A 26,487-nucleotide genomic window follows, 5' to 3' on the forward strand; every position below is an offset into this window, starting at 1 on the left:
TATCCTTCCTACTGTATGTTAAAAAGAATACGTCTCACCTGCACTATCTATTGGAAGTATTGAAACTGCAGTAGGCCTAAGAAGTGGCAATGTTAAAACAAAGAAAAGGCTTTGGTAGACAAGGCATTATTTCATGTGTGAAAATGACATATACACATACACTGATATTGCGTTGTGTTAGGTTAAGCAACCTGTGGCCATGACGATTAGACAAGTTATTATTGCGCGCCAGTGGCACTCATGTTTCTGACTAGGTGAACACTGCTATAACTCCTGTTGCGCATGCTCACACCCAGGGATATGAATAACTACAGTGAGATCGTTTGTTCGTGATAGGTGAAGACTCGCAACAAATGTAACCAGTATAGCCTACAGTGTCTGGATAAAGGTGACTTATCTGTATGTGTAAAGAAAACGTACGTTTTGAGAATTCATATAGACTACTTTGGAGCTTATATCCAACTAACGACGGGAAATTGACTCTTCTCTTTTGTAAACAGTTTTCAGTCTGTTCTATATGAGATCTGTCATTTTGGTTTTTATATAAAGGCATAATGGTGACAACAACTTCTAATATAGGATATTAATATTTTAAATGAAACCGTCATGATTCAAGAAGTGTTCGGGTTTTTAATCGGGGAGAGACTTGAAGGATCTAGACACCTCTCTTGCTGTCTGGAGTTGAACGGTGGCGACTTCCAAATTGTTCCGGTGGCAACCTCAACATCCTGATTCCACCTGGATATACACAGCACCTGTTATTATTATTGAACAGTATGGAGACTATTGGGAAATTCGAGTTCAACAGGAAAGACCTGATTGGACATGGTGCCTTTGCCGTGGTGTTCAAAGGGAGACATAAGGAGGTAATTTGTATGCCATTATACATATGTTATAACCAGGGTGAGTCCTATATAGTCCTATATACATTTTGTATTGAGAGATTTTGTAACCGTTCATCGTCTGTCCTTCCCTTTGCCTTTTTCAGAGGCATGACATGGAAGTAGCTGTGAAATGTATTAACAAGAAGAACTTGGCAAAATCCCATTCCCTGTTAGGAAAAGAGATTAAAATATTAAAGGTAATAATTTGACGACGAAACTTTATGCAATTATTGTAAGTCCAGACCTAGACAAATGAACCATTCAATTGTTGTTCCCCTACACAGGAACTGAAACATGAGAATATCGTTGGACTACTTGACTTCCAGGTATGCGTCGATTTTCAACATCGTTATGTATTATTAACACACATGGAGCCTACCTGTACATGTCAGTATCATCACACACTGTTCTAGTTCTACACAATAAACTGACTAACAGCTTTTCCTAAACCTGCTGTCACATGCGCAATTGTTGACATTCGATGTGCAGAACATTGCATCTCATTCGCTCATACTCTGTTGATAGGCGTGTATGTTATTAAGAACTGATATAGATAACACGTAGGGTACTAGGGGGTAACTAGCCCCCTGGAGTACCTGCCCCCCCCCCCCTGTAATTCACATAAAGACCACAAGATGTCACCAAGTTAAAAAAAATATATATATACAATTAGGAAAGCCTTAAGATAAATAATCCACCCGTTTAGAGAGAAAAATGTATTTACTTTTTAAGTATTAATATGTCGGATGAGTGTGTTGGGGCAACCTTACTACCAGATCGTCTGAGGTAAAATACATTATAAAAGATAACGTAACTTAATTGCAGTTGTAAATGTTTCCACTAGTGGCTGATATCTTTACAGTTAATGTTACTTTATAGCCTTTTAGCTATTTTACACAGCATTTTATGTCATACTGCTGGATCGCTAGCTACGTTTTTAAGAGGGAGCTTTTAAATTAGCATCTCTCCCCATTTTCAGTCACAGGTGGAATTACTGTAGGTGTGAGCAGTGCAGTCGGTGGGCTAGTGAGTTGTGCTCCAATTTTACTGGGGATAGATTTTTTTGTGACCTACGTACAGATTAGAATCATGCAATAGCAGAGCATAAGAGAGTTGCCACATCAATGTTACACTCCAATGTTATTTAATGTTATATTCCATTCCAATATTATATTAAAAACAGCTATTGAAAACGTTTTGCTCCTGAATGTCATTTTAAAGACTGCTGGGATTTAAAATCCTGCATTGTTCAAATAATATTTAGTGTACATAATGGATTGTATGGAAAAGGAACAACAAAGAACAAAGGAAATGAATGTGCAGGTGAGTTAAGAGGGACTACATCAAATCTCCTCATAGTGCAGATATTAATGGTCACATGTGCAACACCCCCTCTCCCCCACCATATATTATTTTAATAATTACAATTAGACAACTAGACTTAGCTTTTAAGTATTACTTAAAGACATTCCTAAATAAAACTGATTAAATGGATTTTAACACACTTGTGTGAATCCCTATGCCATAATCTTCTACTCGGGTAACTGGCACGCCCAATTACCCCGGGACATTAAAAAAGCCCCTTTTCTAAAAACAACATTTCATGAAATAACAAAAAAAAGTCTAATGTAGTCATTTATTTCCCTTTATAGTTTAGTCGCCTTAGCATGACCTTGATTCACATACCATTTCTTTCAAAACGTTGCTTTTTGTGTCAGCAATTATAAATTGTTCTTAGGGGGGGGGTTCGTTACCCCCTCGTACCCTACGTCCACAAACTACAAGATCCAGAGAGTACTTTTGGCTTAGAGCAGGGCTGTTCAACTCTTACCCTGCAACGTGTGTGACGGCATTCAGAGGTGGAAGAAGGATCGGACCAAAGAGCAGCGTGGTAAGTGTTCATGATGATTTATTCAAAACGAACTGAACACTGAAATACAAAACAATAAATGATGTGAACAAAACGAAAACAGTACCGTGTGGCTCAAATACTCACACGGAAACAAACACCCACAAACCAAAAGTGCCCAGGCTACATAAGTATGATTCTCAATCAGGGACAACGATTGACAGCTGCTTCTGATTGAGAACCATACTAGGTTGACCTCAAAACCCAAACATAGAAAAACAAACAGACTGCCTACCCGAACTCACACCCTGACCATACTATAAAACACAGAATAAAATAACGGAACTATGGTCAGAACGTGACAACTTGGTTTTGCGTTGGTGGAAGAAGGAGTAGACCAAAGCGCAGCGTGGTACGTGTTCATGATGCCTTTAATAAACTGAACACTGAATACAAACGAACAAAAGAATAAAGGAAAACTGAAACAGTCCCGTATGGTGAAAACACTGAAATGGAAAATAATCACCCACAACTCAAAATGGGAAAACAGGCTACCTAAGTATGGCTCTCATAGACAACGATAGACAGCTGCCTCTGATTGAGAACCATACCAGGCCAAACACATAGAAAAAGAAAACCTAGACCTACAACATAGAATACCCACCCGCATCAAACCCTGACCAAACTAAAATAGAAACATACAGTGACAGTACCCCCCCCCAAAGGTGCGGACTCCGGACGCAAAATCTAAACTCATAGGGGAGGGTCTGGGTGGTCATCTGTCCGCGGTGGCGGCTCTGGCGCAGGACATGGACCCCACTCCACCATAGTCTTGGCCCACTTAAGTGGCGCCTTTGGAGCGGCGACCCACGCCGCCGACCTCGGACTGGGGACCCTTGCAGCGGGCCCCAAATAGACGGGAGACTCCGGCAGCGCCGGAGTGAAGGGCGGCTCCGGCAGCTCCTGACTGACGGGCGGCTCCGGACAGGAGGAAGGCTATGGAAGCTCCGGACAGGAGAGAGCACCTGGAGGGAGGAGAAGGAGAGACAGCCTGGTGCGTGGGGCTGCCACAGGAGGCCTGGTGCGTGGAGGAGGCACCGGATGGACCGGACCATGGAGGCGCACTGGAGGTCTCGAGCACCGAACCTGCACAACCTGTCCTGGCTGGATACCCCCTGTAGCCCGGCAAGTGCGGCGGGTGGAACAGACCACACTGGCTGTGCTGGCGAACCGGGGACACCGTGCGTAGGGCTGGTGCCATATAACCTGGGCCGAGGAGACGCACTGGAGACCAGATGCGCTGAGCCGGCTTCATTCCTGGCTCGATGCCCACTCTAGCCCGACCGATACGAGGAGCTGCGATGTAGCGCATCGGGCTATGCGTGAATGCTGGGGACACCGTGCGCCTCACCGCATAACACGGTGCCTGCCCGGTCAACCTCTCGCCCCGGTAAGCACTGGGAGTTGGATCAGGTCTCCTACTTGACTTAGCCACACTCCCCCGTGTGCCACCCCCCCAAGACATTTTTGGGGTTGCCTCTCGGGCTTTCTTGCCAGCTGTGTTAACTCATACTGTCTCCGCTCAGCCTTAGCTGCCTCCAAATCCTCCTGCGGACGGTGATACTCCCCAGCCTGTGCCCAGGGTCCCTTGCCTTCCAGTATCTCCTCCCATGTCCATTTCTCCAGATAGCTCTGCTGCTCCTCATCACGCTGCTTGGTCCTTTGGTGGTGGGTAGTTCTGTAACGACCGTTGGTGGAAGAAGGTGAGGACCAAGATGCAGCGTGGTACGTGTTCATCATTATTTTAATAAACTGAACACTGAATACAAACTAACAAAAGAATAAAGGAAAACCGAAACAGTCCCGTATGGTGAAAACACTGAAATGGAAAACAATCACCCACAACTCAAAATGGGAAAACAGGCTACCTAAGTATGGCTCTCAATCAGAGACAACAACAGTCAGCTGCCTCTGATTGAGAACCATACCAGGCCAAACACATAGAAAAAAAAAACCTAGACCTACAACATAGAATACCCACCTGCATCACACCCTGACCAAACTAAAAATAGAAACAAACAAAGCAATCTACGGTCAGGGCGTGACAGTGGTTCCCCAACTGGAGGCCAGTGGCCCAATTTGTCTTCCCATGTTTCCTGAGCAAAAATAATTCTAATAATAATAATAATTCATTGTTGGTTATGAAAGACTGTAAAAACACCAGGAAATCAGCTCCAAGTGATTTTAATTTTGGAAATCTGTTCCCAAGTATTCTCATGCATAATAGAGAGATACATGTGATCATATACAAATGTAAACAAGGTTTGAAATTATTGTTTTAGTCAAATATTATATATGTTTAGGCTTTTTGCAGTCAATTTGCAGTCTACAAATTAGTATTATTATATGTAATACACTGCTCAAAAAATAAAGGGAACACTAAAATAACACATCCTAGATCTGAATTAATGAAATATTCTTATTAAATACTTTTTTCTTTACATCGTTGAATGTGTGACAACAAAATCACACAAATGTTATCAATGGAAATCAAACCTCAACCCATGGAGGTCTGGATTTGGAGCCACACTCAAAATTAAAATTAAAGTGGAAAACAACACTACAGGCTGATCCAACTTTGATGTAATGTCCTTAAAACAAGTCAAAAGGAGGCTCTGTAGTGTGTGTGGCCTCCACGTGCCTGTATGACCTCCCTACAATGCCTGGGCATGCTCCTGATGAGGTGGTGGATGGTCTCCTGAGGGATCTCCTCCCAGACCTGGACTAAAGCAGCCGCCAACTCCTGGACAGTCTGTGGTGCAACGTGGCGTTGGTGGATGGAGCGGGACATGATGTCCCAGATGTGTTCAATTGGATTCAGTTCTGAGGAACGGGCGGGCCAGTCCATAGCATCAATGCCTTCCTCTTGCAGGAACTGCTGACACACTCCAGCCACATGAGGTCTAGCATTGTCTTGCATTAGGAGGAACCGAGGGCCAACTGCAAAAGCATATGGTCTCACAAGTGTCACGCCCTGGTCAAAATATATTGTGTTTGTCTTCATTTATTTGGTCAGGCCAGGGTGTGACATGAGTTTTTTGTGGTGTGTTTTGTCTTGGGGGTGTATAGCATAGTCTATGGCTGCCTGAGGCAGTTCTCAATCAGAGTCAGGTGATTATCGTTGTCTCTGATTGGGAACCATATTTAGGCAGCCATATTCTTTGAGTATTTCGTGGGTGATTGTTCCTGTCTCTGTGTTTGTAGTCACCAGATAGGCTGTATAGGTTTTCACGTTCCGTTTGTTGTTTTGTTTTGTAGTTTTTTCATGTCTCGTTCATTTACATTAAAGAACATGAGTAACCACCACGCTGCATTTTGGTCCGCTTCTCCTTCAACAGATGAACGCCGTTATAACAAGGGGTCTGAGGATCTCACCTCGGTACCTAATGGCAGTCAGGCTACCTCTGGCGGGCACATGGAGGGCTGTGCGGCCCCCCAAAGAAATGCCACCCCACACCATGACTGATCCACCGCCAAACCGGTCATGTTGGAGGATGTTGCTGGCAGCAGAACGTTCTCCACGGCGTCTCCAGACTCTGTCATGTCTGTCACATGTGCTCAGTGTGAACCTGCTTTCACCTGTGAAGAGCACAGGGCGCCAGTGGCGAATTTGCCAATCTTGGTGTTCTTTGGCAAATGCCAAACGTCCTGCACGGTGTTGGGCTGTAAGCACAACCCCCACCTGTGGATGTCAGGCCCTCATACCACCCTCATGGAGTCTGTTTCTGACTGTTTGAGCAGATGCATGCACATTTGTGGCCTGCTGGAGGTCATTTTGCAGGGCTCTGGCAGTGCTCCTCCTGCTCCTCCTTGCACAAAGGTGGAGGTAGCGGTCCTGCTGCTGGGTTGTTGCCCTCCAATGGCCTTCTCCACGTCTCCAGATGTACTGGCCTGTCTCCTGGTAGCACCTCCATGCTCTGGACACTACGCTGACAGACACAGCACAACCTTCTTGCCACAGCTCACATTGATGTGCCATCCTGGATGAGCTGCACTACCTGAGCCACCTACCACTAGAGTGAAAGCACCGCCAGCATTCAAAAGTGACCAAAATATCAGCCAGGAAGCATAGGAACTGAGAAGTGGTCTGTGGTCACCACCTGCAGAACCACTCCTTTATTGGGGGTGTCTTGCTAATTGCCTATAATTTCCACCTGTTGTCTATTCCATTTGCACAACTGCATGTGAAATTTATTGTCAATCAGTGTTGCTTCCTAAGTGGACAGTTTTATTTCACAGAAGTGTGATTGACTTGGAGTTACATTGTGTTGTTTAAGTGTTCCCTTTATTCTTTTGAGCAGTGTATATTTAATCTTGGACATAAAATATTGTAAAAACACCAGGAAATCATCTCCAAGTGATTTTCATTTTGGAAATTTGTTCCCAAGTATTCCCACACATTATAGAGAGAAGGGATATACAAATGTAAGCAAGGTTTGAAATAGTGTATCTGTTTGGGCTTCTTGCGGTCAATTTGCAATCTAATTTTTTTGTTGTAATTATGTTCACATCCACTGAAGAAACAATCTTCCCACGGCTGAATCTAATTGATGATCCCTGCAGCCCTACGAGGTCCAGAGCCTGATGGGTGTCTGTTCTACCTGATAATTCATTGCACACACCTTGTTTCCCAGGTCTAAATCAGTCCCTGATTAGAGGGGAACATTGAAAAAACACAGTAGGACTGGCTTTGAGGTCCAGAGTTGAGTTTCAGGGGCCTAGAGGTTTCTGTAAAAAATATTCCCATGTGAAGCAGAAGAACAACTTTCACGTGTAGACCAGTTTATGGCTGAGTGCTACAGTACCGTACAGTAGGTAAGACTTTCTTGTCCCAAGTGGCAGCTGGCCTTAGAAGAAGAGCTGTTGCTGAAGCCAGCTGTTGGACCAGAACAATCAATCTATAGATTTCTTTACTAGCCAATCCAATCCCAGTAAATGGGAGACACCTAATCTGATACATTGTTATAACATATCCGTTACTGTCAGTTGGCATCTGGTTAATGAATAAACGTATCAAATGTGCGTGTAGGTGAGTATCTCAATGTTCCCATCTCAGGTATTGTATGGGGCTTCAGCTGCAGCTGTATTTGGCTGTCCTTCCTTAAAGGCCCTATGTCACCAGACAGACATTAGATGTTTTGCTGATCTGTTTGGGTTCACTGGTCTTAAACAGATGGCAGGGTGCAGCCGGCCTGCAAGCTAAATAATGGCTTAAGACAACAGACAAGGAGCTCAGTCAGCAGAAATCTCCCCAGGACCAGTCTTCAGCAACTTAATGAGTAATGATCATTAATGACCTGACACCTGCTAGGTGATATGGAGACATGAAAGGAAAGGCTTTTGTCCTACTGTAATGTCGCTAGTGGTCATGTAATGTATCTAATATTTACTCAGCCCATTTTTATCTCAGTTCCATTTTGTTTGGATGACATTTGATTGATACAATGTATTGTATCTCTAAATGGGACCATTTGCTGAGTAACTGAGCAATATTTGTTTAATTATTAAAAGACCCACTGGGCACACACTGGTTGAATCAACGTTGTTTCCATGTCATTTCAATGAAATTATGTTGAAACATCATGGAATAGATGTTGAATTGATGTCTGTACCCAGTGGGGATAAAGGATACTGGTTTCTACTAAAACCTTTTAAATTCAAGTGAAACCTGAATCCACTTCTTCACTCCCCTCCCAGTCACACCCTTATAATCCATTCAATAGCAGTCAGCTTGGACTGACAGCCTAACCCTCTCACCTTCCTTGCTGCCAGCTCAACCCTGCATGATCGGCCAAATGGGAGCCAGCCCACTCTAAATTATGAAGTGGTGTCGTTTGTTTCTTATGGGATAGTCTCTACATTTATGCATTATTCAAACCTACTACATGTGCCCATCCCACTTGGGACTGTAGTGCATATCTAATTTAAAACAACCGTGGATGGAATTAATTTGCCTTGGGGGGAAAATGAACAGAACAAAAGTAATAATTATATATTGCAAAGGCTGTAGGTTTTTTCCCCTTGTTGCCGGGTAAATGTATTTTGAACATACACAGTTTTAGTTAACGTTTGCGATCTTAAAAATCTATATGGATATATTATGTCACCACAATCAATGATTTTTATGTTTTCTCCAATAGGAAATGGCTGGGTGTGTGTATCTGGTCATGGAGGTAAGATGAAGTCTCGTTTGCTTTATGTATAGGCTACTGTATACAGTATGTGGATTAATAGTGGTTGTAGAAAGAAACAATTCAATTATATCTAATGAAATGTTCCATTACTTTCTGCTCCCAGTACTGCAATGGAGGAGATTTGGCAGAATACCTTCACTGTGAGTATACTGTCACCTCACAATCAGAGCTTTGACAAATGTGTCTCTCCTCTTAACTCATGTTTGAACTTCAAAAGGAATTGAAACATCTTAACATCTTAAGCATTCTAGCACCTTCATTGTGATTGTACTGTAGGGGTTTCAGGTGCCTGTATTAATACCCATTTGTATTGCTTAGAGTGAAGAACCAAACACCATTGGCTAGTGTGAAACAGGGTCAAACGGAGACCAACCTAACAAAGATTTGGCTGCAGGTTATTGTGATAAGCTATTGTTGTTATAGTAGTACAATCTGCCAGACACTTTGTTGAGGACTTCGTTGCGGCCTTTGTTGAGTACTTGTAATCATTTTATTTTGAAAGATCATGAAATGTAAAACCATAATCATCTTTGGGCAAAACAATGTGACATATAATTTAGTTGTGGGTTACATTGCTGACACAATGCCTAGGCCTGTACAACAAATACTTGGCCCAAATTAAGCCCAACATAGAGAACAGGATTTATTTGTGATTAACACCAAAATGAATGTTTCCCTACACTCACTGAAGAAACACAAGGCCACTGACAATATCTCTCCTTCACACACAGACCTTGAGTAACATAACAATATTGAGCATTGAATATACCTCCCTATTTTGCCTGCTCTCTCATAGCCAAAATGGATAATAATCGTCCCACTGGCACCATCATAAATCAACAATAAAACATTCTCTCCTCTCATACTCTTAGCAGAATATCAACGGACAATCTCCTCCTTCTATTACACTCTCTCCCCTTCAGAAACTGTGACGAGACAGAGGGTATACAGATGTCTCATTGACTAAATTTACCATGTGTGCGTAGGTCCATGAGTCTATTTAAAGATCGAAGGCCTGTTGTGGCCTGATTTTGCTTTAGTGCAAGCTGTCTTGTTTTGTTGACAAGACATTTGCCTGCATCTCCTGTGCCTGCTTGCCCTTGCCATTAGGTTGGCACATCCAACACCCAGACACGCCTTGCAAGGCTCCTGTAGTACCAACATGACCTCATCCATCTGTCGCTGACTTATCTCCTCTCCTAGGGTGGAAAAACACGGAGGCTAAAAATAGATGAGGTGCTTGAGGGATTATGGTGTCAGTTAGTTATTCCTGTCCTTTACACATTTTGGAAGAAGTTCCTACAGCTAGCTATATATTCGTGACCGTACCACTGTCAGATCTCATGACCCTTGTCCGAATAACTTTATTTCCCATGTATGTTCTCCTGTTTGGCCTCTGACGTGACTGCAGCTAAGGCTACTCTGAGTGAGGACACCATCCGGATCTTCCTCCAGCAGATAGCTGGGGCCATGAAGGTGCTGAAAGAAAAGGGCATCCTCCACAGAGACCTCAAACCTCAGAACATCCTCCTCTGTCACCCCGAGGGACGCAAGTCCAGCCCTAACAACACCTGCATCAAGATAGGTTTGTGTTTTGGGATGTTTTGGGTAATATACTGTACATTAAGTACACAAAAGAGAAGCTGGACAGTTTTTGCTGCAGGGTGTGGTCGGGAACTGATTTGTTTGTTGATCAATGACGGTTAGTTGTCATATTGCCACTTAAAGGATACAGCTACCCTAGTCTCTTAAATCATTCACTTGGAAAGAGTCCATCATTTAGCCTCCAGTTTTCCCTTCTGAAAGAAATAAACGTTTCTCATTGTGGGTTTAGAGAATGAAAATAAGTGAAAACATGTGTTTTGAGGTGTGTTTTTGGCTGATGATTTTGCCCTCTCTCCAGCTGATTTTGGCTTTGCACGTCACCTCCAGTGTAACACTATGGCAGCCACTCTGTGTGGCTCCCCAATGTATATGGTGAGAAACTCCTATTGCCCATCCACTACACATCCTAACCCACCTTATGGTCAAATACTGTACATGTGACCCTAACCCACTGTGCTGTGTCTGTCTGTGCTCAGGCCCCGGAAGTGATCATGTCCCAGAACTATGATGCCAAGGCCGACCTGTGGAGCATAGGAACCATAGTGTACCAGTGTTTAACTGGGAAAGCTCCCTTTCAGGTGAGTGATAAACACACACTCTCACAATTTTAGGAAACAAGAATGTTAGGAAACATATAGTTTTCTTTATAGTTACATGACTTACTCATGCTAATCTAAAATGTTTTCTAAAACCTCTGAATGCTCTTGCAATAGAAACTTCAAATAGGTCTTTTATGATTTCGAATGCCTTTCGGAACAGGCTGACTACCGTGGTTCATGTTATATTATGAAAGAACTGACCATAGATCATATGAAAGACAGCTGTTCGCATAAAGTACGAGAACACATCACGAGCCTGTGATAAACAGCATGTTCACACACACACAGCACACTGTGTGCCTCTCTGTGTGTTCCCCTGCTGTTATGTTCCCCCTGGGGGTCTGAACAGTGTGTCCACTTGTTCCGAAAGATCCCTGTTTACAAACAGCCAAGCTGCCAGGTGGATGAGGAAATGGCTGAGACCAGGGTAAACATTGTTTCACAACAGCCAGGGCAGGCAGGGGTTTTATCACCCTACCATCTAGGAGGCCACTCTATGCGGTGGACTGTGGCATATGTGGTTAGGGTTGATTGATGCTGTGCTGAATCATGTTTTGAGAGAGTTCTAGAGAGCTGTCAGCAAGTTTGCCAAGCGAGAATAGTTTGACTTATGTTCATGTTTCCTTGAAAGGCTAAGTGATCTGCCTGTTTATTAGGAAGTCAGCAATGATTTAGCTTTAGGTTGAAGCTGTCTGAAATTCGAAGATTTGAACCTTTGTACTTGGTATAGGGCTATTCCTGCATTAAATTATTTGAATAGCAATTACCCAGAGAGAAGCATGCCAGCACAGGCCAGTAAGTTCAGAGCAGACAGGGTCAGTGGCAGGGTGATCATGTGATGGTGTAGTGTTCACTTAGACTGTCCATGTCACCTGGTTTTAGTTGACAAGTCCTAAACATCCAGTGTACAATCAACCACAAAAGAGAACTAATAAAATGACAACTTGTATGTCCTCTGACCCGAAGTGTAAAATCACAGTTGATTTCTTATAGGCAATTTTCTTTATTGCAAATTGTTTTTCATTCATCATTTCATTTTGCGGCAAAGCGTTAAACGTTTCATAAATAAAGTGATTGCATGTGATTGTAAGTGAACAGGTAGGTGTGTATTCCAGCTGTAACAGACCATTACAGACAGGATGTGTGTGTGTCCCCTGTGTTGTGTGTTTGTCATGCAGGCCAGTAGCCCCCAGGAGCTGCGTCTCTTCTATGAGAGAAACAGGGACCTCCAGCCCAGGTTAGTAGTGAGACCTGCAGGCCTCTGCTCTGAGAGTTGAAACACACACACACAGGATTAGGTGTGAGGATAGCATAAACAGGCAGATCTGTCTTATGTGTCTAATCAGCTTACTGGCAGATTACTTTAGGTAACCCTATAATGTCCAGTCACCTCCAAAATGATTGGCTCCCTTGACAAAGATGAGATAAAAAAACTGTATAAAATAAATAATTCAAACACCGAGCTATATTGTAAGCTCCAAAAAATAGGACAATTATATTATTCATAATAAATCGTAATTCGGAGTCCACAGACGCAGAGTCCACAGTCCAGCCTCCCATTGTGACACATAGCTACTCGGCTCTCAGACCACCATCTGTGGGGGATGCACAGTCCAAACGCCCACCTCACCAACATTCCCAACCAACGCGACTCGGAGAACATGTCCTCTATTCATTTGAAAGTTTTGACAGTTGGAGAAATTGCTTGAGCCACACTGAGAATCCGTAAAGTATGGAAGACAATGGTCCAATATGCTAGAACACTGTTTCTACGTGCGTGTACATGTTTTGGACTCTGATAGGTGCTTAATACAATTTCACAGAGAAAGATATTTTATTTAACACTTGTTTTTTATATATTTTTTTTATAGATGTCAACATTATTGCCACACCTAAAGACTCTTATACACTCAAGTTTCACGTTTTATTCGGCACATACACAAGTACAGTGAAATGCATTTCTTGCATGCAGTTATCAGTATCAGTGGTTCTATTTCTAAAAAGTCAAGTAGAACAAAAACACACGAGAGATAGAAAGAAGAAGAACACGACAATGTAAGTAAGCTACATACAGGATCAGTTCCAGGGTCAGTGTCAAAAGCATATTTACAATGAGCAGGGATACTGAAGAGATAGAGTTAGATGTGTATAGGGGGAAGGTGACTATGCATCAGGATATATGGTAAACAGAGTAGCAGCAGCGAATATGATGATTTTATGTCAGTGTGTGTACTTGTGTGTAGAGTCAGTATGAATGTGTGTGGGTGGGAAAATGAAGTGTGTGTAGAGTGTGCATAGAGTGAATGTGCATAGAGTCAGTCCGGTACCGCTTACCATGTGGAAGCAGAGAGAACAGTCTATGGTTTGGGTGGCTGGAGTCTAATGATTTTCCGGGCCTTCCTTTCACACCGCCTGATATAGAGGTCCTGGGTGGCAGGGAGCTCGGCCCTAGTAATTTACTGGGCTGTCCGCACCATCCTCTGTAGTGCCATGCGATTGAGGTCGGTGTAGTTGCCATACGAAGCAGTGATGCAACCGGTCAATATGCTCTTGATGGTGCAGCTGTATAATTGTGTATCTCTTATTCAGGGTTACAAATATTATCCCCCTATCCATCCCCATTGAAGTGCAATACAGCCATATGCATTTGTTATATTTTAATCTTGTACTTTGTGAGCTTGTGTATTTGTGTCACTCAGGGGAATACCAGTTTAGTAGAACTCTGTCTCTGATAAAGCCTGTGATAAGGATGTGGATGTTTGTGTGGGTTACAGGGTTTAGTATTTGCTTTTCACTATTTATAACAGCTGTTAGCTGCCTGCTACTGCACCACTATCACTTTCCACATGACCCAGATATATCACACACACCACGGCTCCCCTTACAAAAAAATATTGCGTTCAGAGTGCAGTCTAACTGCAGTATGCTGCAAATACTGCATCCAAAATACCACAGTCGACTGCAGTTACTGCACTTTCACTGCAGTTTCAAAACGGCAACCTTTTATTGTAAGGGTCAGGGTGTCAAAATTCCCTGAGTCACTCAAACATAAACACAGGCACACGGCCACACTCAGTCAGTATCATACCCCACAGTCTTGCTCTTAGTGCTAGGAAAACACAACCACACACCACATTACAGCTCAGGGTGTCATAACAACCTGATACATTGCTTAGTAAGGGATAATCAATGAGGCACTCCGCATTGCGTCGTGCTTAAGAACTGCCCTTAGCCGTGGTATATTGGCCATATACCACAACCCCCGGGCCTTATTGCTATTATAAACTCTTATAATCTCAAAACATAATCTTATAAATAGTCAAAACACACAAACACAAAACAGTCCAATGTGTGATATTACTCTGTGTCCTTGTTGAACATGCAGCTTGTTTTGTCCTAAGGTCATTAAAGATATATGTTTTCAAAGTGAAACCTGTAAACCTGTGTTTCTCCCAGCATTCCACGGGAGACGTCAGTCCACCTGAGACACCTGCTCCTGGGCCTGCTGCAAAGGAACCATAAGGAGCGCATGGACTTTGGTTAGCCTCACTCACTCTCTCACTCACTAACATTTGCACTGCTGTCTCAATCAATCAAATGTATTTATAAAGCCCTTTTTATGTCAGCCGATGTCACAAAGTGCTGTACAGAAACCCAGCCTGAAACCCCAAACGGCAAGCAATGCAGATGTAGAAGCACGGTGGCTAGGAAAAACTCCATAAGAAAGGCCAGAACCTAGGAAAAAACCTAGAGAGGAAACAGGCTCTGAGGGGTGGCCAGTTCTCTTCTGGCTGTACCTGGTGGAGATTATAACAGAACATGGCCAAGATGTCATAATAATCACAGTGGTTGTCGAGGGTGCAACAGGTCAGCACCTTAGGAGTAAATGTCAGTTGGCTTTTCATAGCCGATCATTCAGAGTTAGAGACAGCAGGTGCGGTAGAGAGAGAGAGAGAGAGAGAGTCGAAAACAGCAGGTCCGGGACAAGGTAGGACGTCCGGTGAACAGGTCAGGGTTCCATAGCCGCAGGCAGAACAGTTGAAACTGGAGCAGTAGCATGACCAGGTGGACTGGGGACAGCAAGGAGTCATCAGGGCAGGTAGTCCTGAGGCATGGTCCTAGGGCTCAGGTCCTCCGAGAGAAGAGAGAAAGAAAGACAGAGGAGAAAGAGAGAAACGAGAGCGAATTAGAGGGAGCATACTTAAATTCACACAGGACACCGGCTAAGACTTGAGAAATACTCCAGTTCTTTTGTGTTTCTTCCATTTGCGAATAATCACACCAACTGTTGTCACCTTCTCACCAAGCTGATTGGCGATGGTCTTGTAGTCCATTCCAGCCTTGTGTAGGTCTACAATCTTGTTCCTGACATCCTTGGAGAGCTCTTTGGTCTTGGCCATGGTGGAGAGTTTGGAATCTGATTGATTGATGTCTTCTGTGGACAGGTGTCTTTTATACAGGTAACAAACTGAGATTAGGAGCACTCCCTTTAAGAGTGTGCTCCTAATCTCAGCTCGTTACCTGTAAAAAAGACACATAGGAGCTAGAAATCTTTCTGATTGAGGGGGTCAAATACTTATTTCCCTCATTAAAATGCAAATCAATTTCTAACATTTTTGACATGCGTTTTTCTGGATTTTGTTGTTGTTATTCTGTCTCTCACTGTTCAAATAAACCTACCATTACAATTATAGACTGATAATTTCTTTGTCAGTGGGCAAATGTACAAAATCAGCAGGGGCTGAAATACTTTTCCCCCTCACTGTAAACTATTGCAGCATAAATACTGGAGGCTGAGAGAGGAGGGGTTGGGAGACACTGTGGCCCTGTCTGGTATGATGCCTTTTTCACAAGAATGGAACTGAAATCGGTCCTTGCAATGTCTGTCTTATTTCAATTTATTTGACATTGTTTACCCACACAGATGAGTTTTTCCATCACTCTTTCCTGGAGTCAAGTTCATCCAAAAAGAAATGTGAGTATCCCTATAGGCCATACAGGCAAATTGCTCTGTGGATTAGAACTGCAGGTGTGAATTATTAATGAGTTTTAATGTACAACTCAAGTTATTTAGTACCTAAATAAAGAGTACCAAAGCCATGGCATGCCACCAGTATGAGGATGGGATTAGTAGCACTGTGACCGTGTCCTTCATCATTCCAGCCTCTCCGGTGCCCATGCCCTCCTACCCCAGCTCTGGGTCTGCCAGCTCCTCTAGCAGCTCCTCCACCTTTCACCTGGCCTCCTCCCCTCAAGTGAGTCCCCCCTCCTCTCTGGGGAGTGATAACGATGATGAATAGGATTTATATAGCACTTTTCCAAGTGCTCAGCCCAATGCTTTATAATGTGAAGGGAAAATGATCTGCTACCAATACCAGTCACCTAGGGTCTAATATTAGATATTTTCCCCTTCAGCATTCCGATGCGGTGCTGCAGAGACTCCAGCCCAAGGCCGAGCCCACCCCTTCCCGGTACACAGCCCTCCACTACAGCAGGAACACCTCCTCTGAGATGGATGACTTTGTCATGGTGCCTGCCCAGTTCCCCAGTAAGACACCCTATCTGTCTGTCTGTCTGTCTGTCTGTCTGTCTGTCTGTCTGTCTGTCTCTCTCTGTCTCTCTGTCTGTCTGTCTGTCTGTCTGTCTGTCTGTCTCTCTCTGTCTCTCTGTCTGTCTGTCTGTCTGTCTGTCTGTCTGTCTGTCTGTCTGTCTGTCTGTCTATCTGTCTGTCTGTCTGTCTGTCTGTCTGTCTGTCTGTCTATCTCTCGCTCTCTGTCTCTCTGTCTGTCTGTCTGTCTGTCTCTGTCTCTCTCTCTCTCTCTCTGTCTCTCTAGCTCTGACTTTACCAGCATTGTGTTCTTGATATGGGTTTGATTAATGCTGTAAACGCATGTGACTGATATGTCCCTGGATCCTGTTTTGTTACCACCAGGTGAGATCACATGTGACATGGGAGATGGGTCACCTGTCCAGGGCAGCATGTTGTACAGTGGGTAAGTTGAGCACAGGAGAATGATATAACTCTGTTGTATTTAATCAGGAAATGTATAGTCCTACTGTAGAAATCTGTACAATGGAGATGGTTATGAGAGGTCCTTATAGCAGCAAGTAGATAGTGGGTAACACTGACTGACTCTGTCCTGTACCTTTGTCTTGATGATAAAGGAGCTCTCTGCTGGCTGCTGGGGTACTTGGGAGTCTAGGCAGGACACCACCCCCCTCTTCACCCCTCTGCCCCCCTAATCCTGTTAGGTAAGAGCAGGGCTGACTGAGGGGGACAGATGGGGAGTAAACCTGGGCTATTAGAAGTTTCATAGCATTTGTCCATCTCACCCTCCTTTAATCTGTCCAGACTTTAGTATAAAGCACACTCCTGTTTAACTGATAGGTATCAAATAATAACATCCTTTAGTGTTTGTCATACTACAAACATCGTGGGAGAATGGACCTGTCCTAACTTAGAGATACACATCTACGAGGGAACAAGTATTGTTTTTACAGGCATTTACTGTGTTTGTTTCCCTTCAACCCCCCGCTGTGTTCAATCCTACAAAATCACTGAGGTGTACTCATCCTTTTCCTCTCACCCCTCCTTTTTTGTCTGTGCAGCAGGCCTGCAGAGTTCAATGGGAGTAACTACAGCCAGTCTGTACCCATTCCTGTCCCAACACAGATTCACAACTACCAGCGCATAGAACAAAACCTACACCCCGCTGGCCTGCATGGCTCAACCAGGTACATATCTCTCACTCTCTCTCTTCTCTCTCTGTGGGGCGTTTCTATTCTGGAAATTGTTGATGACACGTTACACATCTGTTTCAGGGCCACCCTTTGCTGTGTTGATAGTAGTAGTGGCAGTTCCCCAGGGAGTAGGAAGACTGGAGCCTCCCTTCTCCCATCAGGCCCCGGGGGGGCAGTGCTCAGCCACCGCAGGCTGTCAGCTGGAGGGGCCAAACCCTACCAGCCCTCTCCACAAGGTACAGTAGGTATCCCCTCAGACCTCCATTACTGCATTACTACAATACTCACTGTAACATGTGCTTCTTCACTTCTCTTCCCACAGTGGGCACTATCCCAGAGACCCCAGAGCAGACTGGCCTCTTCAGCACCTGGACAGGACAACAGAGCCCTCAGGTCATCCACTAAACAATGTCACATTTAGTGGTCTCTTCTGCAAGCTCAAGAGTGAAGTAGTTACTCTGTAATACAACATTCTCATGTTGTTATTTTCCTGATTCCTGCTTAGGCCACGCCTCCACATGAATTCCCCCGGCCCACCAGCTTTGAGGATTTGCCCATCATTCCCACCCGAACACGGACAGTATCAGACTTGAGCCACATCAGCAGGGCCACAGGGAAGAGGAAGGGCCCCTTCAAAAGGTTAAAACCAGCTCTACAGATACTGGATCTGATATCCATAATTGTGGTAGTGGGCTCTATCTTAAGGTATGATTGATTAATGATTAAACGTGTCTGCTGATGCCCTCTGAAGGTATCTCTGTGTGTGTGTGTCCTATCTCCAGGTCTCTGAGTGCAGGCCGTCTGTCTGACATGATGCTAAAGGCTGCTTTTGGAGCTCAGCTGCTGGATGGAGGAAGTAACGAGAGCCTTCCCACTGAGAGGTCCATGGACACCACAGGTACCAGGGCACCATGGGCAAACCAAGGGGATTGGATTTTGAGCTGTGGAAAAATATATTGTTTGTTTCTAATTGTATAAGCCTGTTGTTGCCCTTGGGTTAGACGTTATGGAATTGTGCCACTGCCCACTCTTTTCATATATTAGGTAGGATCTTAATCTATCCTGGACAAGCCTCATCTATAACCCATGTGAGGCTTGACAAGAAAAGTAAATGTTTGATAATGTTCCTGACTGCAAGTCAGTGGGTATATGACCATACATTTGCATTGGAGGTCCATGATCAATGTCCATGACATTTCAGCCAGTAGACACCATTTCCCCCCCTGATGTGTCCCTACAGCTCCAACTAGTGGTGCTCTGAGGGTTGCAGGAACCTCAGCCTCAGGCAGTCCCACCTCAGTCGTGTTCACTGGGGGATCTCCATCCAGAGGAAATGCCGGGACCCCACCAAATCCCACCAGGACGTTCTCAGGTACATAGGGATCTTCAACTACCTTAGAAGGGTTTCTTATTTGGTTCTCATAGTAGATCAGTATAATCTGATTAGACATTCAGAATTCCAGCATGGTATCAGGGTCTATGTAATGGGATGTGCAGAGGGAGAAATGCTTTGAATCCTATTAAATAACTTTTTCATATTGGATGTTTCCTCTTAGCAGTGGGTTCCCCCAGCTATGTCAGCCCATCCTGGTCAATCAGCAGAGGAACCCATAGAGATGTACCTAACTACCAGCATATTACCCACCCCATGACATCCAGCCCAGACAGGGACATTGATTTTGACCCCCCAGAGCTCCCAGAGGAGACACTGATGGGGGTAAACACATAAACACTCCTTTATAATATATTAGATCTCTGTACATGAATGGATTCATCAGTTTGCACATTGCCAGAAACTAGACTGTTGACAAAATGCAATCCTTTCTGGCTGTCCTTCACAGCAGTGGCATACAGATGGCCTGAGAAACCTGCGCTTCACTCTTGCCTTTGTCCACTGTGTCATGGAGATAGCCAGTTCTAAAGACACTGGACTTGAGAGTGAGACCAGTGAGGACGCTCCTGATGTGTCTTTCCTGCAGCAAAGCCTGGTGGCTGATCAGATCAGTCTTCTAAGTCGGGAGTGGGGGTGAGGGGATGCATTTCTGTTATTGATTCCCTGAGCTTTAAATTGGACCATTTTTTTTTTTTAAATCACAGCGTAATGATGTATTTTTAGTACTTCAAGATGTATTTATTTTATTTTGGGGAGTAATCTTTTTGTGTAAGTTAACGTTGGTACTCACAATGTGTTTATCGCAGCTACGCAGAGCAGTTGGTGCTGTACATGAAGGCTGCAGAATATCTTTCGTCTGCATTACACACTGCTATGGAGGACATCAGAGAAGGCAGACTCTTCCCCTCCTCTACAGTCAAGCAAGGTGAGACATGAGACCATATTTTCCTCTTCTCATTGATGTGTGCAAAAAAAATGGCCATTAGATCCTGTTAATCCCGAAAGTTTTGATTTTCCCCGCGGCCCAGTGGAAATTTAATTAGCATAATTTTAAAAATCCCCATCAAAATCGGTCAGTTTAAGCAAGAGATATCTGGGTTTTTTTGCATTGGATGCGTCTCAATCCAACGCATCTGCAGATGTTGCACTTCCACTTCTGCAGAGCTAGATGATCGGTCTTCTCACGAAAACGTCTGTAGCATTCAAACGGTTTGGCCTACAGACAATTGGAAAGATGAGACTCTCGCGATCACGATGGTGTTTCTCCGTTTTGTTCTACGACCCCCACAAGCGTCTTGGGATTCTTTTGAAATCGGTACAGCCGATCTTCCAACTTCTGTCTGTAGTGTCCAAACAATTTGGGCTACACACCTTCTGTGGAAAGGTGTCTCTCCCGAACACGTCCATGTCAGTTGTTTTGCTCTAGGACGCCCACAAGCCTCACAAGACTCGTCTGAAGGTCCCCTGGTACCCGTTTTTATGGAGATAGTTTAGTGCCAAAAAAAAGGGTTAATAAATACATGCCCCCCAAGAAATGTATCGTGTCCTAGAATTCTCAGATATAGGACAGACACCTCAGTACAAACTTCCTTTTGATTCCCCAGCTTTGACAGGGTTTAGGCTGTAGGAGGCTAATGATCATGCTTTATAAAGTGCATTAAATGGAAGTCATTTATCCTGTATGTAGTGATGAAGAAGATGAATGAGCTGTATAAGAGCAGTGTGACGTCCTGTCGGTCCCTCAACGCCCGCCTGCAGAGCTTCCTCCTCAACAAGCAGAGACTGATGGACCACATGAGCAACATCACTGCAGAGAAACTCATCTACAGTCACACCGTGACCATGGTAAGGTCTCCTCTCTCTCACTGCACAGTACTGTACATTTCTGTGCTCTCTATGTGCTCCCATTCTTTCTCTGTCTAGTGGTCTTCAGTATAGTGTAACATACTCATTGGACATGCATATTGTATGATATACAATGAATATTAGATAGAGTAAATATCATTTTATGACATTACTTTTACTGCAGTATTTATGCAATGTTAATAGCTGAGTGTGTGTGTTGCTATTTTCCAGGTGCAGTCAGCAGCCCTAGATGAGATGTTCCACCGTGGCCAGGCGCCCATCCAGAGATACCATAAAGCCCTTCTGCTCATGGAGGGCTTGTCCCTTACCATCACAGAGCAGGCAGACATCGACAACATAAGTAAATGTAAGTAGCTTATAGATACACACGCGCACACACACACACGTGCCAACATGTGCACACACACACATCTATTTGAAGATATGAATTAGGAATGTCTCTCACTGTGTTTCTCCCTTTGTTTTGGTCTCAGGTAAACAGTGTATTGAGAGACGCCTCCTCTCTGCTCTGCAGACTGCACAGTGTGATTGAGCTTAAGGCTTTTGGACTATAGCTACAATATTAGCTGAACATCTGAGCTTGGTTAGAGCACCTCCAGACCTCTGATGTCCCTCTGATGTCCCTCTGTCCTATGTGAAGATGGTGCTCCTTGGACTGTTGACACACATAAGCACTTTGAACTGAACATGCTCAGTAACAAGGCCACTGATATGGCTGCTCTCAACCCACAGCCGAGCACTAAACATTTTTAGTGCCAGAAGAGAGGAGAAGAAGAGTGGGTTTGGTTCTGTCGGACTCCACTCTGAGAGCAGTGTGTGTTGTGTTTCATGCTACCGTATGTTATGCCAGGCCAATAGTATGTTACTGTTAATCTACTGGATTTATCAGGCATCACTGGACAAAATTATTATTTTCATCTCAAATTAGCTCATTTTACTTGAAATAGTTGTTTGAGAGTAAATAGATGTCTAAGAGTGTAATTTAATGTACAGAAGGTGGCACTCAATAATAGAAGGGAATTTGCTAAATATCTTTGGTACCAGCTGGTGTTATATTTAAAGATGCACTATGCAGAAATCGCTCCACCATTTCAGTTTATGGAATAAAAGAAGCAAGTATAGTCTAGAGAATCATCGTACCATTTAAACTGCTGTGAAATATATTTTCCATAACCAAAAATATTGTACTTTCAGCTGTTTGAGGCTGGTGTGCAAAAATAAAAGACACAAAAACTAAACTTAAGAACGGGCTGAATAGCGCACAGAGAACAGATCTACTGCGTATTAGACTTGCTTTCAATGACAACGTCAGACAGATCTATAACACACATTTCTATGTGAATTTGGTCTTCGCCCAAAATGTTACAAATTGCAGCTTTAAACTGGAGGCAAAAATATGCATCATTTTCGGGAGTTGGAAAGTTGTGTAAGAGAAAGTGAAGACCAAGTATTGCCAATTTGTAGCAGATTATTTTTTTTAAGGATGACTGTCTTTTTAAAAAACTGCTTTTAGCAATGTGTATGTTTTTGACAAGACACTGTAGCACAAATACATTTATGATAGACTTATTCATAAACTGTTAGGAACTTGTCAGATAATGTCATTACTGTATTGTCGAGATCTTAATCTTCTGTAAAGATTGTCAAATTTCAAGCCACTCTTTCCCAGTGTTCCCAGCAAGATGGTCATTTTACTCAGCGAGCACCACATCGAGCTGCATGCTTTTGTCTGTTTTTGCACAAATATTAGTGAATGATCAGTAATGTATAGGCTTGCGGATGAGGCAAATAAATGGCTGAAATAGGTTAAACTTCAGTACAGAAAACCTGTTCTGTATTTTATATTTTTAGTAAGATTTTGTATAAATCTGGGGGGTTTGTGTTGTGTGGAGTGGTTGGTTTTAATATTTCGTTTTTTTATGACTGACTTGTGGCTATACATTTGAATGAACCTATTTCTGTTTTTACATTCAATGAAAATGGTATCAGCTTTCCGAATTACTTTTTGACTAGGCACCTTTTGAATATTAAATGTCCTTGTAATTATTTTGACTGTATGTTATTCTTGTTCACCAAAACCAAGCTGCCAAAATCAGTTTCATATGAGAATATTGTGTAAGAATGATTAAAATATGTGTTACATTATGTGGCATGTTTCTGTTGTCCTCTAGCCTACACACGCCAGCTGCTCCACAGAACATTTGACCAAATGCAGATCTACAGTATAGAGGTGGCATGTTTTGATGTGAGGCATTAGTAGGTAGAGATAGAGGTAAAATATACTATAATATTTTGAATAGTCATAGCTCATGACTAAGTGTTATTGTGTGACTCATAGAAAGGTTTCACACTTGGTTTTAGGGAATAAAGAATATAAACACTCAATATTTTAAAAAAGCATGAGAGATACTCAATTGGCTATAGCTAGTTTTTTTGAAAACTTTAGAATAAGCACCCATAGAGGTACTAGAAAGAGCCTTTACTAAGAAACTCTCCCTCTATTCTCTGTTGATGTACAAAGAGGATCGTATTTTATTTAAAACTGTTGATTGGTTTAAATTCTTGTCAATCAAGCTCGGTCCAGGGTCGTTCAGGTCCTTTGAAACGGAACTGCTTCCGGTTCTTCAAAGAATAGATTGAAATTTCTATAAGGGATCCTCGGGGCGCTCAACCCTGACGTCACTCCATTGAAGTGGCAGGGCACACCAAGGCAGAGTACCCAAATGTGAAATCTTATGTTTATTTGACTCTGATGATAAAGAAATAGAAAATATTCCTGAAAAGGACTGTGTTAAATATTTAGGAATACATCTGTCAAAAAACCACTTAGTCAGACAACATTTGAATTTATCTCCTAAAATTAAGAAAACAAAAAATATAGTTAATAATTGGCTACAAAGAGATCTTCCTATACTTGGGAGAGTCTCATTTTGTGTACCCCTCATTATCTTTATGTGTAAATCCTGCTACTTGTAAAGAGATCAATAAGACCTTTCTTGACTTCATCTGGAAAAATAAGTCTCACAAACTAAAAAAATCTGTCCTTTCTAACCAAAGAGCTGAAGGCGGTCTAGAAGTGTTGGATTTTGTTGACATAAATAATACTTTCAAAATCGACTGGTTGAAAAGATGTTTGATCAATACTGATTCATAATGGTATTTCATTCCAAATAATGTATTTAATAAGTTGGGAGGTCTTCAATTTTTACTGAAATTAAATTATATTCCTGAAAGATTTCCTGCTAAATTGGCTAGGTTTCACCTACAAGCTTTAATGCCCTGGAAAATATGTTTCCTGCACAACCTTTCCCCACATAAATCTCTTTTGTGGAATAATTCAGACATAACTGTAAGGAATAAGTCATTGTTCACCCCAGCTGGCATGAGGGGAATATTGACTTTGTTCTTGATGTTTTCAACAACAAGGGTAATGTTCTCACATATGAACAATTTATAACATTGAAAGGGTTTCCAATTCCTTTCAGAGAGTTTATTTCTGTGATCAAAGCCGTTCCCAGGGGTCTAACTACACTAATGAAAACTCATCTTAGCTTTGGTAACGATTATAAAATGTATCCAGAACTCAGATTAGAAGGAGTGGGCTTACTTGAGAAATCTTGTTGGAATAAATATATAAGACAAATTCTTCATTCACAAAACCAACTTACACCGAGAGGAACATTTTTCTGGAACATGCTTATTCCTGATATTGTCTGGAAAAATGCATGGTTAAGGCCTTACAAATATTGTATACCAAACAAAGTTAAGGAAGGGCACTTTAAAATTTGACAAAAGATATATCCATGTAATTCCATGATTTCCAAATTTGTGGCTATTGGTGATATCCTCGTTTTCCGTGAAAAAGAAGGTGAGAATCTGTCTCACTTGTTCTCTGAATGTAAAATTGTGTCAGAATTTTTGGAAAATCTTGCAAAATACTTATTTAACATTATGAACACTACTCATGTTTTTGACATGATAGATATAATATGTTACTATTACAATGATAACAAGACCATTGAAATTATTGTGATTTTTTAAAATTCTTGTTGCCAAATACTTTATACACAAACAAAAATATTCTATACCAAATTTACACATTTCTTTGATTTAATTTAATTATCTTGTTAAGACATTATCCCTAGTAAATAACAACAAGACTAACATCTTCCTGAATCATTATAAATCGATTTTTGCACTAAAAATTGTTTCTTTTTTTTATTATTTCATTGATATTTGTTGTATGTTTGAGTATTTTCTTGTTAATACCTGTGCTTTGTTTTGGTAGACATGTTTGATGTAGCAATGTAAGTTTTTTTGTATTATGAATAATAATTTGTAAAAAATGTATTTAAAAAAAAACAAAGTTAGGGTACCCCAACAAGCGGCCCGCAGGACAAATGCGGTTTATTTGCCCCCAAGCTCCTAGTGATTTTAATTGTGGAAATATGTTCCCAAGTATTTCCACACATAATAGAGAGACAGATGATGATATACAAATGTAAGCGCAGCTTTAAATATGATGTATGTTTGTGCTCCTTGCGGTCAATCTACAAAATTGTAATTGTGTTCCGCACCGACCAGCCGCTCAGGGAAAAAATCGTCCCTTGCTTGAATCTAGTTGATGATCCCTGGGTTGAGGTAAGAGTTAGGGTTAAGTAAGGGTTATGGTAAATGTTAGTTTAAGGTTAGGGGTTTAGGGTGGCGACGTCCCAAGGATACCAGATAGCACGATCCTTGAAAAATGTAAGGTGGCCACCGCCATGTTTCAGAATGAAATATGTCCAAAACATTACATGTAATATTTCCGTATAGCAGTATTTACATTTCATACATTTTTCTTTATTTTGAAATAATACTTTTTGGTTGATGACACTACAGCGTGAGTTGTATTTGCTGTAAGTAGCTAGTTCCGTCTATTTACCCATAGACTAACGCATTAGCTAGCGCGAGCTAGTAGCAAGCTATCCGAGGGAAGGAGCGGAATATCGACCTTACGCGTGCCAAGTATTTGGACATTTAGCTAGTTGACTCAAAAGCTTTTTGTAAGCAACGTAAAGACACATTTCATTAATGCATGGTCAACGCTGCATAGTTGGCTAATATAATGCTCGACCGTAGCATTATAGTTAGCTGTATCACATCTGAGTTAGGACAAGGCCGTGCAAAAACATAAGCATAGTTTAGCGAGCTACTGTAGCTACAGCTCATTTGAAAATATAGGCAGCCTAATTGTTTATTATGCTGCTGGTTATGAAGGTGGTGTTAACTAGTTAGCTGCATAATATGAAATGGC

General features: G+C 42.4%; 2 protein-coding genes across 8 annotated transcripts in view; both read left to right on the plus strand.

Moving 5' to 3' along the window:
- The first annotated feature begins 260 nt into the window (after nucleotides 1–260).
- On the plus strand, nucleotides 261–23,336 carry ulk1a (unc-51 like autophagy activating kinase 1a). Of its 7 annotated transcripts, none has more exons than XM_064937438.1 (27): nucleotides 261–866; nucleotides 989–1,081; nucleotides 1,169–1,210; nucleotides 8,934–8,966; nucleotides 9,091–9,127; nucleotides 10,399–10,572; nucleotides 10,891–10,964; nucleotides 11,069–11,170; nucleotides 12,370–12,428; nucleotides 14,648–14,730; nucleotides 16,116–16,166; nucleotides 16,355–16,446; nucleotides 16,607–16,739; nucleotides 17,124–17,184; nucleotides 17,357–17,443; nucleotides 17,801–17,926; nucleotides 18,014–18,168; nucleotides 18,255–18,325; nucleotides 18,438–18,571; nucleotides 18,715–18,830; nucleotides 19,173–19,304; nucleotides 19,489–19,649; nucleotides 19,777–19,958; nucleotides 20,132–20,250; nucleotides 21,013–21,170; nucleotides 21,402–21,537; nucleotides 21,665–23,336. In XM_064937438.1, the coding sequence occupies exons 1-27, from the start codon at nucleotides 777–779 to the stop codon at nucleotides 21,721–21,723; spliced, it is 2,760 nt and encodes a 919-aa protein (XP_064793510.1). In that variant the 5' UTR covers nucleotides 261–776; the 3' UTR covers nucleotides 21,724–23,336. The 7 variants fall into 7 exon arrangements, with proteins under 7 accessions (XP_064793510.1, XP_064793507.1, XP_064793509.1 ...); XM_064937435.1 differs by having other exon boundaries at nucleotides 263–866; nucleotides 19,774–19,958; XM_064937437.1 differs by having other exon boundaries at nucleotides 263–866; nucleotides 19,492–19,649; nucleotides 19,774–19,958.
- A 2,600-nt stretch (nucleotides 23,337–25,936) lies between these two features.
- The window catches only part of LOC135514178 (E1A-binding protein p400-like), a 29,597-nt gene continuing 29,046 nt past the window's right edge, over nucleotides 25,937–26,487 (plus strand). The window contains 1 exon segment of the mRNA XM_064937443.1: nucleotides 25,937–26,089. The gene's annotated coding sequence lies outside the window, so the exon portion shown is untranslated.

Source organism: Oncorhynchus masou, chromosome 25, assembly GCF_036934945.1.
Source record: "Oncorhynchus masou masou isolate Uvic2021 chromosome 25, UVic_Omas_1.1, whole genome shotgun sequence".
In the NCBI taxonomy this organism is placed as follows: Eukaryota; Metazoa; Chordata; class Actinopteri; order Salmoniformes; family Salmonidae; genus Oncorhynchus; species Oncorhynchus masou.

What these genes read in the sequence shown, in the direction of transcription:
- ulk1a (XM_064937435.1), top strand. Translation starts at nt 777, where the DNA reads ATGGAGACTATTGGGAAATTCGAGTTCAACAGGAAAGACCTGATTGGA. An exon ending in ACCTGGCCTCCTCCCCTCAA is followed by an intron (nt 16,447 to 16,606) that starts GTGAGTCCCCCC and finishes TTTCCCCTTCAG; the next exon opens with CATTCCGATGCGGTGCTGCA. An exon ending in CTTCTAAGTCGGGAGTGGGG is followed by an intron (nt 19,959 to 20,131) that starts GTGAGGGGATGC and finishes TGTTTATCGCAG; the next exon opens with CTACGCAGAGCAGTTGGTGC.